Source organism: Rhinolophus hipposideros (assembly GCF_964194185.1).
Source record: "Rhinolophus hipposideros genome assembly, chromosome: 9".
In the NCBI taxonomy this organism is placed as follows: Eukaryota; Metazoa; Chordata; class Mammalia; order Chiroptera; family Rhinolophidae; genus Rhinolophus; species Rhinolophus hipposideros.
In genome coordinates this window covers 38,744,476-38,762,197 of record NC_138055.1, presented here as the reverse complement: position 1 = coordinate 38,762,197, position 17,722 = coordinate 38,744,476, and the positions used below count along the sequence as shown (strand labels likewise).

Below are 17,722 nucleotides of genomic sequence, written 5' to 3'. Positions count from 1 at the left end.
CATTACGGAATATTAGCTGTGGACATAAGGTCAGACCACTTCTGCTCATTTTTGCCTACAGAGGTGGCTTTTCTTGCAACCCTCTTACCCTTCCTTCCTCTACCCCGGCCTCCCTCAGTCTGAGGACTACTTAAGGAAGGAGAGCTTCTTCCCCATCTTCTGTCACCAAACATTGCAAAAAGAAAGCTCACCCCAAATAATACAAAGGATCTTGTGTTGCTCATGAGCTATTAATCCTGAGGGGTGGGGGGTATTATTAGGTTACCTTTGAGTAGAAGGAGGGATAGGATTGGGAGAGAGCAGAGGGTGTGTTCACTTACCTTACAAAAAACCCTTGAAAACTTTCCCAGACCAAGATGTGAGAACCAACTATAAATGTCTTCAACTTTGAAAGAATATGTGTTTAGACTTTATTTTTCTTATTACAAGCTTCAGCTTTCTTCTTGAATGACAAGTTGTTAAACAATACCTTCATCATAAATACATTTCCCTTATTTAAAACGGAAGATACCTTCTCCAATAGTGATTAAAATTTTGTTACCAAAGGGCAAGGGTTAAAAACCAGAGAAGAACGTCGTATCTGTAAAACAACAAATCTTTTCAACACATTGTTTGGTTACATTTGTGCTTCTTTCTGTGTAACTTAGCTGCTTCATAGTGAGGTGATGTCATCCAGTTTTTTTCTTTACACCATGAATATAAAACTAAAACTTTAAAGACATAGGAAAAATTCTAGTAGATTCTAGCCTCCCTGGGAAAACTGAAAGAAATAAAGATGAATCTATGACTTGCCTCTTTCAGTGTTCTTAGACTCTGAAAAGCTTCTAGCTTTTCACCTCGACCTCGTTTCACCTGGCCTTTAAATCATTACTGATAAAACCCCATTCTCACATGGACCTTTCACACTTGTTCTCAATGAGGGTACAGTTTGAGACATTCTAAGTTTCTCTGGGTGAGTGACCATGAACTTAGCAACCTCTTTGGGAAGGTAAAGTGACATGTCCAGTATTAGGCATTTAGCTGGGGAACTTTTGCTGAAGGGGCCCCCTGTATCAAAGAGATTTGGACCATCAGTGACAATGCGAGATTCAGTGGTCAGCCCAGAAAAACAGGCTCTTTAGAATCTTTCACCAATGGATGCTTTTGTTTCCCAACCGTCATAGATATGCCTCAGACTGGTATTTTGCCTTTTAAAAACAGACCCCCCACCAAAAAAAATCACACTCAAAGAATGATGTGCATTAGAAAGGCAATTCACGCACAGTAATATTATCAGAGCAAGATCAGCTTGAACACAGAATATGGGATGTTAGTTTGACAATACTAGGCACTGATCCTATAAGTTATTTGTCCCTGACATAACAACATTTAGGATTGGAAGCATCTTAAAACATCAAATTATTTTAATAACATACAGAAAACTTTCTGTTAAGCTAGAAATGCAGTCAGAGCAATATAAACTCCTTTATTTACAAAATGACCTAAAATATTATTTCCAAGCTTCATGAAAATATTGCTTATATGTAACTGGAGGCATAATTTTATAGATCTCTTATTGACTGATCATTAAATCATAAAGACTGACCTTTGTGGTAATTATGATTCACTTTAAGCACTTTACATCATGATCTGTTTTACAGAAAACTGTAACAGTCACAGAGTTAGGCTATTTCTTTAAGAATTTATGAAAAATACACATTTTGACCTAGAAATGAAAAAACTCTAAGTACACGATGTTTATCACCATGTTGCTTTTAATAATAAAGAACCGGAAAACAGAATATATAATAATAACAGTTAACATTTAATGTTCATTATATGCCAGGCACTGTTGTACTTTACATGTACTACAATAGTATTTTTATACAGTTTTACAGCTGAGGAAGCTGAGGAGCAGAGTAAATTTTGGTACATGTATAGAATGAAATACTGCAGAGTTACAATTTTTTGATGTAGAGAAAACTTTCTTTAGAGATTACAACTTTTGATGTAGATAAAACTTTCTTTAGAGACACTGAAAAATATAATTTTATACTGTATTTTAAAAAACAGGTTCTGAAATAGTTATGAATCCATTTGTCATGTATCTGTTTTTTAGAGATGTGTAGAGGATGTTTACCAAAATGTTAAGATTGTAAGATCTTGAATAGTTTTCACTTCTTTTTGTACTTTACTATATGGTTTGGATTTTTTTAAATGAATGTATATAAATGTATTAAAAGCAAGAGATTTTAGGAAAATTAAAGAAATATTTAAATTTCTCAGGCCCCATTTCTTTAAAACAATTTCTATCAATTTTATCAACTGATGAAAACAGTAAGTAAATAATACAACTCTCATTTTTAAAATAACGATGAAATATTATTTTTCAAACATCTTGTGAATTTAGTCAACTTATGTTATTACTTCACATCCACTTAAAAATTATCTTTATTTCTTAGTCCCTCTACTATTCCTAAAATAACTTGTTTTTTAACAAGCTATACCAAATTTTCCCTTCACTAAAGCATATGGGGCAATTTAAATGAGTTAAAAGTAGTAGTTTTTAAAACGGCTCTATTTAATTCAGGTTGAATGTCTTCAAGTAGGCAAAACTTCCATTTATTTCAGATGCTTATATCAATGTTTTCCAAACATCTTAGAAAATTACCTGGGGCACTTATAAAAATAAGAATTCTGCTTCCCAAACCAAAGCTACTGAAGCAAATGAGTGGTTTTTAAAGTAGAAATCTAATTTTTGAATCCCTCTGAAGAGTGCCCAATTGGAAATAAGTACAATATATCACTGCACTGCAATAGTACAGTGATTCTGGATATTTGATACAATTTGTACAAAAGCTATTTAGCAATGTTTTATTCAGAGTTGCAGTTGCTTTCTGGTTTCTGCAATTGCATCTCACATGGACAAGTTTTGAGATGCTTCTGGGCCACACGTCTCTCAGCCTGTTGTGTATTCCTCCCTCCGCTCCGTAATACAGTTTCTATCTCTCCTTTTCAAAATAGTTGGCTTCAAGAAGTTACTCATTTCCAGACTCTGTTTAAGAGTTTAAAAAAAAAAAATTGTTTTTAAAGCTTTAAAGCATGCTTTTACATAAGAATTTGTAGATTCTTTAAAATGCAGCTTTGACCTTCACTTGAACATCATTTGATAGCAAAAGGATTAAACAATTGTGGATTGTTCCATTAGTCCTGCAGGGAACATGAGCGCTTTGAGGAATTACATGTCACACAAAAGAAACTACATTTAATGTGACTGAAAGATGTGGAGGTTAGAAGGTTAGAAAGTAGACTTTCTGGTTTTTGTCCCAGGGCATGAGCTAATCAAAATAGCTATGGAATCTCACAGAAAAACGAGGAGTAATTTTTTGTTCATCTGTCCCTTGCTTTGCCATTAGGAAACTGCTCTCTCCCCTCGGAACATATGGAAGATTGTTTGCAGGTAAGCAACCAGAACTTGCTTTCTATGAGTTCATTAGAAGAAAATATGTTACCACTTTCAGTGTATTTTATGTGGTTTATGCAAGGTTAGGAGTTAATCCATAATATAATTGTTGCTTGCAAGAAAGTGAAATGTTTTGTTTTTAAAGTTATTCAGTCTTTAGCATATTTTCCTCTTTATTATCAATTATTAATATTATGTATTTCTAAAAATCAAAAGATGTGGTAATTAGGCTATTATTGGGAAACAGGTGGAGAGATGAAAGTTCAAAGAATGTTAACATTTTTTGGTCAAGTCTGAATGAGTTATTGTGCAAAATAGGTATAAAATAAACACAGATCACAGGACAGAAAAAAGTTGGGGGAAAAAAGTGTAGTACTGTACTTTATGCCCAAAGCTTTGTATAAAAATGGACACAAAGAAACAACAGTTTATACTTGGAACTAACTTGTCATCTTGGATATATCATGGGATATAAAACATACAATCTTTATGAAAGTAAGAGGCCATTTTCACTACCTTTAATATCTTTTCAAATGTTTTGGCATTGCAATTGAGGTAATTTTATTCATATTTATAAATTTAAAACCATTTCCCTATTTTCCTAATGCACGTTTCTTAGCAACTCCTGATTCAAGCATAGACACTATGCATGTATGTGCTTCACAAAGCAGGCTCCTTTTAACTTCCAAACATGAATTTCAGAAAACAGATTAGACAACCCTCAATTTGAACTTCTTCACAATTCTCACTGTGAATTACACATTTTATTCTTGATTGAACAATATACACCTCAATGGGTACTGTATTCTACTACATTGTGAAGCTGTTCTTTTTGCTGAATCTTTATAGTCTTTTAAGAACACTTCTGGCTGGCCTTGGCAAAAAATGCATGGCCCTGAGAAGTGACCAGGATCCATATTGAATATTTTCAAAATTAAAATTTTAAATTTTTATTTCATTTAGAGTTTTCATTGACTTTCAAGATTACAACTTTTTTTTTAGTAAAAACAAAAATTTTAAACCAGTGCACAAACTGGTTTTCTAGTGAACCTGAATACTAGAATTCAAATTCAAAAAAAAGAGATAATTTAAAAAAAAATCTGTAGTCACAAGTTCCTTACAAACCACTCAGAAGTACCCTCACAAAACAATGTCTTGTTTCTGTTGAAATGGATCCTTTCTTTATCTGATGTCAAGTGACTAAACTATTGTTTTCCTCAGAAAGACTCTTAGCTAGGATTTCCACTTGTCTTTATGTTTATTTAGTAAAAGGTGTTTGTGACTATTCATTTTCAGAGAAAGAAGAAAAGCAGAGGAGAGAATCTACGTCTTCAGGAGGTTAAGGGACAGAGTATTGAAATGGCCTGGACAGTGTTCAGAATTAATGCCAGCAAGTCAAATCTTCACCTGGGGCTCAACTGGGAAGAAACAAAAGAAAAATCAACATGCAGTCAAAGAATTGCCTCATTTTTCTAGAAGGTGACCTCCCCCCACCACCCACTCCCCAGAAGACTCCCAAGGAAGCTCTCCCTTAGCAACAGCGCCGAAAGTTCCAGAAACTGTCCTAAACCCTGATGGTCAGCTCCAGCTTGTGTGTGGAAATCAGACTTGTTGCCGAATCTTCTTACCAGAGAAATGCATGTGGCAGTGGTGGCAGCAGACGTGATCATGCTCCTTAGCATGGGGTGGACCTCAGACTCTCTCTGCTCACCCACCATATTTTATAGAGACTGCTGGATCCGTCGCTTCCCAGGTCTTCTAATTGATCTGGAGGAGTCTCAGAAGATGGGAGCTCAGTTCCTGAAGTATTATTCTGAGAGCACTGGCCAGAAATGCAGTAGAAGCTGCTGTCTTAGGAAGGATGGTAAGTATTAATAATATGCTTGAGCAAAAAATAAGAGGACATTTCCAAAATGAAGACCTAAGTAAGGAGCCTTAGGCAGTAGGTCCAGTGAACAGTAGAAATGAACTAGGGAAGATGTGCTGATATGCGGAAGAGGGGGAGGGAGAGACAGTTTGGGACAGTGTAGAAACAAAATACTAAATCTAGTGATAATCCAGAATGCTATGAAAACGACAGGTAACAGAGAATCCTTTCTTCTTCACTAAAGTGTTAAATGAAAATATTTCCTCAACTGTTAACTAACAATATTCTTATAGCCCAAAATATAACATTTTATTTTAAAAATGTTTATAATAATTTCCTGTTTGAAGTTATTTGGTGATATTGGTATCATTTCAAATTTTTGAAATGTGCTGACCAAATATGAGGTGTATTGAGCAGGCACTTACATTGTGATTCATATTTTGAAAAAAAATAGGGAGATATATGTCAAAGAGCAAAAAGAAAGGAAGAAAAGGAGAGAAATAAAGATATTAACTTTCAAAATATCCTAACAGATTTTGTTTTGTCTGAAATCCAGAATTAGGGTTTAATGTCATCCATATATTACCAAAGACTATACTTAGGAAAATATTTCATTGTTACAGAATTTCAAGTTACAATTGTCTAAAGACTTCATTTTTCCAAGATTTTAAAACTACTTGGAAAAAAACAACAAAAGCAATACAATACTTTAAAATAATTCTCATTTCTTTCCGTGGTTTGATTCGGACTTATTAATTGCCAATGCCTCATATCCAATTATGTATTTAAGATTTCTGGGATGCAAATTGGAGCTACTTAGAGAGTCTAAACTGACTATAAAAGACCAAAACATGAGAAGCTTTAACAGGCTAAGCCCTCAAAAGTTAATCAGGGACATAAAAGAGCAATTAATTTATTAAAGGGAAATCTTTTTGGAAAGGTAGCCAATCCAGATTTTCACCTTAGATATGCTTCGAATTCCTGGAAACCTTAAGAGGAGGTGGGGGAGGGGCAGTCCCTTTTCAGCATTTTCTCATGGCATCAATTTACCTCACTCTCGACACCAGGGAAGCTGTGGCCTTCGGACTTTCAGGATTCTATAAGCATCCTGTAGAGTTGCACGGTTTTAGAACCTCTCGAGCTTCCAAGTTGTGCCTTTCTTTCTCCAGAAGAAAGGACCCGAATACACATCTCAGTTTTTAGCTGGAAGCCAGAACTTAAAAATGCCACAGTAGCTAACTTGCTCAGAGCTGGCTGAAATGTACACAAGGAGGAACGTAAGACATCTTTAAACATTGTTCCCTACAGCATCACTTTCTTATCAGAAATTTAATGTTGAGATTTGAGTATTTTTTATTCCTTTCACTTAAACGTCACAGCACAGTCCTCAGGGAATGTATTTGTAATCTATAAGGTATTTGCAATGTGTTAATGACTTTTGTCCCATTCTTTCTCCTACTAGAAAAATAGAGAGTGCAGAAACACAGGGTGTCCCAGAAGTAATAGGGGTGATGTAACTCTCCACAGCTAACCTTACACAGAAGCAGCAGAGGTTCTGCCGATAGCAATTCCACAGCCGCTTTAGGCATACTCTGAGGTCTGGTAATCATATTTTATCAAAGAAGTTGATACTTTTTGGCCAATGGATATTTCCCATCACATGGTTCCTACTACACTGTAGCTGGAGGAAAGTATGTGTTGCATTTTAGGGAGGATGGACTGAAGATTTGCATTCAACAAATCTGACTTACGGTTTCCCAAAGATAACACCGTACATTTTAAGGAGCAAAATTACTTAGACAAAGAGAGACAGCATTAGCAAGACTTCCAAAGGCTAACATCCTTGTTAATGCACTCCTTTCCTCTTTGAATGACAGTGATTAAGCTTTTCACTGGATGTGGTTTTGCCTCATGGGACAGTGCACACCTGCCATCAGTCAGGGTCAAGACCTGCGACTTTTCCACCATCTGGCCTCTCCCAGTAATGTGGTCTGTTTTTGCCCTTCCGCTTACTCCCTCTCCTCTTACAGTATTTGTCACTTTATTTTCCTATGTCTTTCTCTGGTGAATTCTAGTAATTTAGCATTCTGAGAGGGCAATGCTCCTAGAAATCTGAATATATATGTATATATATCCCCAGAGGTTTCTGTAGCCAATTGAATTTTTCACCGACATAAAATACTGGGATTGGGAAATGATTCTAGGTACTCTTGTGTGGAATGGAATGTATGAAATATTACTTAGAGGACATCAGTAGGTAGTTTCTTTTAAAAGGGTGATTACTATAGTTTATAATGTTTTATAAAAGGTCTGACTATAGCTCTGCAATGTATTGTTACTCCAGCGTCCTTGAAAGAAATATGTTACTAGAGCTCGTCCAACGGGCAGAAATCAGAACCACTGGCAGATGTGTTTTGTTTCCCTTTCAGTGGCCTGTAACTTGGCTGTCTTCTACCATGATCCTATTCATGACAATGTCAACTGCCTCCACGTCCACTGCCCAACACTAGAAAGCTGCATTTTAGAGCCTGGAACCAGTGCCATTTTGTACAACATAACAGATGGTAATGCTTTAGTATCTTGTTTCTATTTTAAAGAATGTTGGTTATATTCTAGTAGAGGCATATAACCTAGAAACTGGCTGGCAATAGCTATGTATGAATCCCTAAATCATTATTTTCCAGCTGAACTCTGTCTGAGAATTCAGGGCAGCAAACTAAAAGGAAATTCCCTTTAGTTTGCCATGCTCACCAATGATAAGTTCAGCAATGATGTGTTCAGTCCACATGGTAACAAATCACATGTGACTGAACAAGTGCTTAAGCATTATATTTCATTTCTCACAAATGCTCTCAGCAAGAGCCACAGTAGACATTTCTACTGAGAATTCCACTAAGGAAAAATGAAAAAGTTAAATGGCAGTTTTGGGGGCTTCTGACGCTGCGTACACAGATTCTACAAGAGTGGATGTCAGGGACAGGGAAACATACCACCACTCATTGACATACGTAGCATATCGTCGGTCCCAAGATAACCAGTGTATTTTATTTTAGAAAAACACTTATTTACTTATCCTTTACCCATGTATACAGAGGGTGCCAGAAAAAAGGTATACACATTTTAAGAAAGAAAAAAACTGTATTAATTGTAATACTCAATGTATACCGATAACAAAAGATGAATACAAGCCACGTTTGACTTCTGCTGTTACAAGAGGTGCTCAAAGTGGTTACCGCCAGCATAATTTTAATATAGGTTTTTCCTTTCTTAAGATGTGTATACATTTTTTTCTGCCACTCTCTGCATAACTTCAGGGTGCAAATTACTAAGCATGAAAGAATAGGTTTTTATCATCAAATATAAAGGAGATAAATTTCTTTATCAACTTGTACTTATGGAATACCTAACGCTACAAGCTGTGCTCAGCATTGCAGAAGATTGCAGCATATCTCTGCCTTCAAATTCCTCATAATCTAGTTCATATGACAAGTCTTACAATTAGCATAAGACATATAATCAAATACAATAATGTGTGAACCTCAAGTACAAAGGCACAAAAGAAGGGGAGACTAAAGCAAACTAGATAATCCCTAGGAGGCTTCAGGAAGAGGCAAGATAGGGAGCTCTGCATCACACCACAGGAAAGTAAGAAAACTGGTCTTCCTACAGTAAGGGCCTATTTGGGGCTGCATTGAAAATATGGGTAAGGTAGGGGAGGCCGGATAACAAAGGGGCTTCGGACAGAGTAGAGCTAGGAACCAACAAAGGTATTTAATGATAAAACGCCATCACTAAAATGATGTCTCTGGTTATCTTAATCTAGGAGAATTACATACAGGATGCAGGTTAGAAAATCTAGTCAGGGAGACATTAGATCTGGACGAGGTCATGGGAGTTGCAACAAAGAGGAGGACTGGTTCCCAGCATATTGGGAAGGATTGGATAGCACCTGGTTACTTTTTGGATAAAGAAAAGAGGAATCAAAAATCACTTGGCAGTACAGATTCCACCCTGGGTGATGAAAGAATGGTGATGCTATTGAATAAGACAAAAAGGGAGATTTCTGGCTTTGGAAATGTTCAGTGATGACCTGAGATGTCTAGGTGGGAACCTCCAGTAGAACACAAAAGAAATGAGATCAGAGCTCAAGAAAGAGGAAAGAACTGATGATACGGATTTCATTTTCATCAGTGGTGACAGTTGAGCATAATCTCTTGGGTGGGAGTTGGGTGGGAGATAAAGACAAAATACAGCAGAAGACCAAGAACGAAAAATTGTGGAAAACCGCACAACCAATTAGGATCAAGAAAAGAACGAACAAAAAAAGAAAAATATGAGAGGCAGGCAATCTAAGGTCCAGGGAGTCATGAGAGAAGACTTTCAAATAGAGGGTGGCCAGCAGCAGGACAAGAAGAAAGCCAAAGCAATGAGACACAAGTGATCAGGAAATAAGGAAACTACTGATTACTTCAGAAGCATAATTTGACAGAAGAGTGAGTATGGAAACAAGATGACAGAAAGCAAAAAAGAAAGTCAGGAAGGAAATGAAGGCAATGGATGTCAGTATGTTTGGAGAGAGGGGGAGAGGAGAAGGGAAGAGAGAGGGGAAAAGGGAGGGAGGGATAGAGGGAAAGAGGGAAGGAGGAAGAGAGAGAGAGAGAAACAGTGACTGCTATCAGGGACCACTGGAAAGCTGTTGATAGTTTTTTCTTCCTCTTTAAAGAAAAAGCAATATTTGCACATGTCTGAAGTCAGAGGGAAAGAAGTTAGTTCACAAGAGAGAAGATACTGAAGAAAAAGTCAAGACTCCCAGACACTGGAAAGGGATAAGATTTCGGGCTTTGCTCTCATGATTTTGAATCGTCATGCTGCTAGGGCCCCATTATAACCTTATCTCAAATGGTTATTGTTTCTGTAGCTCTTGCACTAACATTCACTATTGTTGTTCGAAAGCCCTGACACAAAGTATTCTCCATGATGTAGCCAAAATTTATGCATAAAAGTGTTCTAGAAAGTTAAAATGAATTCAAATGTGGCCAGTACCTTTCTAAGCCTTTCAGAAGTATGTGATGGTAGAACTTGAAATCAGCCTAGTTCAAAAACTCACAGCAGCAAAATCCAAGCCTTCTCCAAACTGTAATTTATGATCCTTTTAAGTAAAAAATAAAATGAATGATGCCTTATTTATCTTTCAGGGATAGATCCAGATTTGCTGGTTTTTGGACAATCGCCTTCCACATACGATTATCAAAATACCCGTTCTTCCTCTAATAGATGGGACAGACTAAGGAATCTAAAACCTATGACTCTAGATAAACAACAACCAACCACGACAAACCAAATGCTACTGTCAATAGAGGCTCCATCATCAACCACACATCCAGATTTGGCGGTAAACACAAGCACTACCAGGTATTCCAAGGTATTAACCACAGGTTCTTGGGCCAGATTCATTTCCCTGAACGGTTCCATTACCACAAAGGTAAATAAGGAGTCACCCAGTACTGGTTTCAGCAGCAATCCAGATAACAAGACTATTTCTCCTTTTTTGGTGCCCACAGACACAGAGCTGTCTCATATGCCTATTCCATCTCAACTCAACAGCAGTAAACAACTGCTGAACAAAACCAAAGGGTACAACAGCAGAAACCACACATCTGAGAACGAAGACGCGACACCAGATGGGGCATCTGAGACTTCAAAGGCGTGGTGGGTTCCTGTGGCCCTTGGTACCTCTGTCATCATTCTTTGCTGTTGTACCGTCACCCTGGCATCTAGATGCTGTCGAAAGAAGCAGGGCCAGTATAAACCGGGACAGAGAAAGTCAGGATCTAGGCAAATTTAAAACTGTAGCATTCTGAAGGAGAACTCTTAATAGTAAAAGTTGTAGAGATTGTAAGCTTTCAAAGAGTATCATTTTTAGTTTTCTGTAAACTAAAAGGGCAGTTTGGTAAAAAAGAATAATTGCACAGGATGCCCACTCCTACCAATCTCTAAAACAGGCTAATGCTTGATAAACATAACTGCTTTTAAAATTATTTCCTTTCTTTTGAAGTATACCCTTTGCCAAAGTTCCAAAATGCTGACCTCCCTATGCAGGTATGTAGCGTCATGTGCAAGATACAGTTCTAAGTGCTGTACATGTAGTAACTCATTGAACCCTCACAATTCTGTGTTAGGTATACTATTATAAACCACTGTGCTATTCTTATCACGTTATACAGACGAGGGAACTGAGAAGAGACACTAAGAATCGCACTAGCTGAAGTCACATAGCCAGCTAGTAAGTAGTGAAGGCAGGATTGAACAGGCAATATGGTTCACAAGTCCACGCTCAAAATCGTTAGACTAAAAGTCTCCATTTTACCAATAAGCATGGAAAAAAGATACAGGGAGAAAAACACTGTAACATCTTATTTGTCTCCTGTCAAATTATTGTCACATTAATAAAATCTTCTAGTCGTTTGACCAAAAAGCCCTACAAATTATTAGTCACTAACCCATGAGTAAATGCTTCCTGATTTTTAGTTTTCTATGTTCACTTGTTAATCCTTCTCAATCCTAATTCATCATCTTCATTTTTAAAGCTACCATGCCTTTCAATAATTATGGCACTGAGACCTTTCAGTTTTATGTTGACTTTAGTTGATTCAAGTTTGGAGGTTGGCAGTTTATATCCCATTGAACTACTCTAGGTAGTTCAGCTCTATCCACTTCTTACACCAGATGTTACTCCCTCGATCTTACACTCAGACTCATAAATGTTGAAAACTGTGATTCAAGTCTCTAATGATCTTAAACTTTAGCCCCTTAATCTCATCCCTGAAACTCTTTTTAATGTGAGAACAGATTGATAGTTATAATCATAAAGAATATATGAGGAAATCTTATTACAAGATTAATAACTAGTAGTTCCCTCAGAATATTAACTACAAATGAAAGTCTGAATTTAAAAAAAGTTAATTTACCTTAACTATTTATAATATCATAAAGTTTATCAATTTTTTTCCTAAGACATTAGGAAAAAAGCTCATGCTAATTAGGGGATATTGTTTTATAGAAATGACCATAATTTGGGGGAAATATATTTACCTTGGTAAGAAAACAAACTCATACTCCTTCTCTTCTTCAGCCCATCTAAGTAAACTTAAGACTGGAGAGGCAACCAGACCAGAGTGAGCCAAGAAGCAGAAACAACTGGCCCCACAAACACATCCTTTCATGGAAGCCAAAGGGACCAAAGAGAACTTTCTGAATAAAATCTAAAACTTTACGAAACAGATATCAGGGCCCAGTCAACAACGAAGGCTAAGGTTGTTATACCCATTTGGGAAAAATAACTGACACTGAAATCTCTCCAACTTTGTAGCTAGCCAGATCTTGTAGCTGCCTGGAGTTAGCCAAATGGCAAAGGTTAAAGGGCACGGTCCTGGACAAAATCACCCTCACTTCTGATACCAACTGTAAGTTCAGAGTGGGACGGGGGTCCCCAAACCACCTTCAGGTGTAATTTACTAGAATGTGTACAACTCAATGAGAGCTGTTATACTCACGGTTGTGGTTTATTTCCGGGAAAGTGTATGGATTAAAATGTCATGGGAAGAAGTGCACAGGATGAAGTCCAGGAAGGTTCCAAACTCATAGCTTCTGGTGTCCTCTTCCCCCTGGAGGCAGGACACATTACCCTCCCATTACCAGTGTGTGGCAATATGCCCAGAGTATTGCCAACCAGTTCAGTTTGCCTGAGCCTCAGTATTTAAAGTTTTGATTGAGGCTCCATTACATAGGTATGAGTGACTGATTCTCTGGATGGTTGGTCTCCGCTGACAGGTGGAGTGATTTAGCAGATGAGTCAAAGCCCCCTCCCTAAATCGCGTGGTTGGTTTTTCTGGCATGCCTAGACTATCAGATGTGGCCAACACCATTCTAAAATCCACTGTGACCAGCTCAGCTCAACAAAGATACTTGGTTGAGGTATGCTACAGACTACCTCCCAGAAGCTGAGGGAAGAGGCCACACCTTAGGGAGAGGTCAGATTCTTGACACCTCGTGACTCCCTCCACTTGCATCTGCAGTGTATGACTACGAGATGGATGCCTCTCATCTACCACCTCTTCACATGCTCCTTCAAAACGTTTCCTTCTTCAATCCTGTTTCCACATTGGAGTTTTCCTTAAGTCTATGAGTCTATAAAAATATAACATTTCAATGCATTTATGTATGCTTTAAACCTGATCTAAAACTTCGGTTTTATCTATTTTGCTTTTCATTCCCTATTTCCATCCAATGAAATGCAACATACTGTGTTTCCCTGAAAATAAGGCCTAGCCGGACCATCAGCTCTAAAGCATCTTTTGGAGCAAAAATTAATATAAGACCCGGTCTTGTTTTACTATAAGACCAGGTCTTCTATTGTATAATATAATACCCAGTCTTATATAATATAGTATAAGACCGGGTCTTATATTAATTTTTGCTCCAAAAGACGCATTAGAGTTGATGGTCCGGCTAGGTCTTATTTTCAAGGAAACACAGTACCTCTCACCCCTTTATGTGCTCAAGGTCCTTCTGTTGTCCTTCCTAACCTGTAGACTCTGCCTTGCTAATACCAAACCATACCTTCAATTTATATAAATCTTTGGGCAATTGTTTTGAAATCCCTTTTGGTTTTATGTTCTCTGTCAGGCAAAATAAACCTTAGGCAAATAATAATCTCAATAATTCCTTTATTTTGATTTTAAATTAATCATTTGTGGACAACTCTGGAAGTGGTTAGAAATGACTTACAGATATACTTTAAAATACTAAATTGACAGCTAAATAGAATAGAATGTTTCTTAGGGCACTCCTCATTTTGTCACTTACTCCAATTAAACTCAAGATCCTTATACCACATGTCTTTCCCAAGCTGTTGAAGTTCTAAGTGGGGAATCGAGAGATGAATATATTTAAATAAGTAATCTCCATTTCCACTTTTCTGCAAATATGCCCTAGCATATTTGCCCTAGAGAAATATGCCCTAGCAAATTGAAAGTAGGATACTAAACAGACTTGAAATCAATATAAAGTGATCCCAAAAATGAGGGATGGAACCGACTTTTTAGGTTAGAAAATATTCCCAAGGAGCTGTTTCTAAACAGAATTGGCATCTGGGAAAATGCATTGGGTAGACAGCAGTTATGTAAACAAAACACTGGGTTCTAGTCCTAGCTTCCCAAGTAACCAAAATCATAACTCACAAGCAACCAGTAAGTGCTAACTAGGAGGAAAACAAATGTAGCAGTTGACATAATAACTACAAATATATATATATATATATGATGATATATATATAATGTATTATATGTAAATACTAAAGTTATGACAGAAATAAAATCAAAACACTTTAGAACCAGAAGAAATCAGAGATCTGATCAGTCTAACTGCCCCAGGGTACAATAAGAAATTTGTGAATAATCATTGCCATTGTGCATTAGTACGAAAGGAATTTTAACTCTGAAGTAAAACAATGTTTTTTTTTAACATTTTCAACTTTATATCAAATTAGGTAACAACTACATATAGATCATAAAATCAATAAATCAAGCAGATTTTTCTACATAATTCATGTCAGATTTAATAGTCTCTTCACTGATTCTTTGTATTGAGAAAGGGTATTTTCATTGTCCCCCTCACTTTTAAGACTAACAACAGACTTTTTGTAATCTTCCACTTCTTTAGTACCAAGGAGCTCTTCTTTATTTACTTCCATATTTTTGTCTGCAGCTTTAATTTTGAGAAGTGTTTCCAGGATATTTTTTTCTGAGGAGCTATTTTTCCATATATACTCTTCCATGTCTTCTTCAGTCTTATTTTTTTCCCATTCTTCAGTTTTCTGAAAGGAAAAAAAGTGAGTTCTGAATTCTCAAGTGGCCTGGTGAGCCTAGAGTAGCAAGAGCAGCCACAAGCAACCTTCTCCTTCATTTATCTCAGTAAAGAATTTCTTACAGAATTTTTCGATGACATGAAAAAGGTTAGGAAATCCTGCGCTAAGGGATAACATACGTTTCCAGGAGAAAATTACTACTGTTCTAAATAGTCACTGGCAAGGGAAAGTAACTACATTCTGAGAAAGGGTGAACTACATTCTTACTAATCCTATACAGGTACACTGTAGCGTTGGGCTTCAGCCAAGTGAAACAGAACTCACTTTTCAACATAGTCTATCTTTAGGATCCAAACTCTGCTGAATATAAATTCCAAAATAATGATAGTAACAATGCCAATAAATTGAATCCTTATTATATACAGTACTAGGTACCTTAAATGCTTACATATATTATTTCATACAATTCTGATTAAAATCTACTGGGTTAGATGGTAACGTCCCGATAGATAAGAAAACAAAATATTACAGAAGTTAAATAGACAGTCAGAGCCAGCTGGGACTGTTTCAGATTTCAGAATTTTTTTGTACTGTAGAAAGTTAAGGCAGGCCGGCCCGGTGGTTCAGGTGGTTGGAACTCTGTGTTCCTAATGCCGAAGGCTGCTGGTTCGATTCCCACATGGGCCAGTGGGCTCTCAACCATAAGGTTGCTGGTTCAACTCCTCAAGTCCTGCAAGGAATGGTGGGCTCCACCCCCTGCAACTAAGACAACTAAGATTGAACACAGCACCTTGAGCTGAGCTGTTGCTGAGCTCCTGGATGGCTCAGTTGGTTGGAGCACGGGCTCTCAACCACAAGGTTGCCAGTTCGATTCCTTGACTCCTGCAAGGGCTGGTGGGCTGCACCCCCTGGAACTCACAACGGTGACTGGCCTTGAAGGTGCGCTGCACCCTCCACAACTAAGACTGAAAGGACAACAACTTGACTAGCAAAAAGTCCTGGAAGTACACACTGTTCCCCAATATAGTCCTGTTCCCGTTCCCCAATAAAAAAAATAAAAATAAACAGAACATCAGGAACCTATGGGGCTATAATTAAAAACAAAAGTTAATGTATTGCATATACCATACATTTTGTAACACCTCCAAGGAGGTCTACAGCAGCACTCCGTAAATCAAATACATTATTATTTGATTTAGAATTTGCTTTAAATACATTAGAATTTTATTAAGCCTCAAGATCCAACTATCAATTTAAAAAATTATACTATGATAATACAATCAAGTAAAATTCAAATGGTGGGAAAGCCTACAGCAAAAACAAACATAAAACCATGATTTCTTAAACAAATAAATTGCAAGAAAATAGCTGAACAGACAAAGCTCCCTTTCAGTTTGTGATTGCTATGGGGCACCCTTTCAAAATACCTTTACTGAGAACCCACTATGTGCTAGGCAGGCAGTACTAGGAGAAGCCGGTTGTCTCTAGGTACCCTAGTTAAAAACAAATGTTTTCACATTCAAGTATTTTAGAAAAACGGTATATTTGTTTGTTCATATTACATATTTATTGAAATTCTACTTCAGGTGAAATAAACTATAAATAAACTATAATAATAAACTATAATAATAATAACTATAATAAACTATAAACTATAAATAAAACAAAAAATGTGGCTTAAACAAAAAATAACTCATTATTTAAATGTGACAATACTGATACTGGAACAAAATTAATTGAATTTATAAACTAATCATTTTATTTGAGGCTATTAACTATTGATATGTTTTTGTGACTAAAAAGTCTATTATAGAAAATTTCAAACATATACAAAAGTAAAAAGAATAGCACTGCAAATTCTCATGTTCCCATTACCCAGTTTTCAACAATCAACTCCTGTCAAATCTTGTTCCATATATGCTTCTACCCAGGGCTCCCTCACCATGCCCTCATTGGATTATTTTGAAGGAAATCTCAGACTTTACCATTTTATCCATAATATATTAGTAATTTTCCTTAAAAATAAAGACTATTTTAAAAATCATAACCACATCATTGTGGTATTTTGATTCACAAGAGCTTGACCTAGGTCAGTTCGTTCATGCATTCATTCATTCATTCATTCATTCATTCACTCAATCTATCAACTAGCAATTCCTGTGTGCAGATTATTGGCCCCTGACAGTTCTGTTTCCCTGGTGTCATCCTGCTCATCTGGCTACAGTTACTGGACAATGACAGTATAATCTCTCCCTTAGAGTTTGAATCCAAAAAGACAATCAAATTTAGTTTAGCTGTCAGTTTTGTTCCTTTGTTCCTTTCCTCCACCCTGGGGTAACTAGTCCTGTAAATTCTTAAATAGTGAAGGTCACACTTTCTGCCATATAAAGTAAAGGAGGAGAGGAAATCAGTCTTCAGAGAGAAAATAATTAGGCAGTCACCTATAGAGTTACAGAGCCCAAGGAATAAAAGTCAGCCCTCATATCATCTTGTTTCTATTTTTGCCAGTTTCCAAGGTCTTGTCGATCCCGTGTATCTTTTCTGCTTA

The 17,722-nt window shown here is 36.8% G+C and overlaps 2 protein-coding genes across 8 annotated transcripts in view; one reads left to right on the top strand and one right to left on the bottom strand.

Moving 5' to 3' along the window:
- Positions 1–1,744: 1,744 nt before the first annotated feature.
- On the top strand, positions 1,745–13,585 carry MANSC4 (MANSC domain containing 4). Its single transcript, XM_081061274.1, has 3 exons — positions 1,745–5,306; positions 7,739–7,873; positions 10,505–13,585. The coding sequence occupies exons 1-3, from the start codon at positions 5,078–5,080 to the stop codon at positions 11,152–11,154; spliced, it is 1,014 nt and encodes a 337-aa protein (XP_080917400.1). The 5' UTR covers positions 1,745–5,077; the 3' UTR covers positions 11,155–13,585.
- A 1,041-nt stretch (positions 13,586–14,626) lies between these two features.
- Positions 14,627–17,722, bottom strand: part of MRPS35 (mitochondrial ribosomal protein S35) — a 39,720-nt gene continuing 36,624 nt past the window's right edge. For 5 of the 7 annotated variants that reach the window (XM_081061273.1, XM_081061269.1, XM_081061272.1 and 2 more), the window contains one exon: positions 14,629–15,183. In XM_081061273.1, the coding sequence (XP_080917399.1) occupies positions 14,914–15,183 (270 nt within the window). In that variant the 3' untranslated portion in view covers positions 14,629–14,913. Of the gene's footprint in view, positions 15,184–17,722 lie in introns of all 7 variants that reach the window. The other 2 variants (XM_081061267.1, XM_081061268.1) reach the window with 2 other exon arrangements.

Bases quoted from the DNA above. Each gene is read 5' to 3' on its own strand.
- MANSC4 (XM_081061274.1), top strand. From the start codon at position 5,078: ATGCATGTGGCAGTGGTGGCAGCAGACGTGATCATGCTCCTTAGCATG. The intron at 5,307-7,738 runs GTAAGTATTAAT...TTTCCCTTTCAG, and splicing joins CTGCTGTCTTAGGAAGGATG to TGGCCTGTAACTTGGCTGTC. The intron at 7,874-10,504 runs GTAATGCTTTAG...TTTATCTTTCAG, and splicing joins TTTGTACAACATAACAGATG to GGATAGATCCAGATTTGCTG.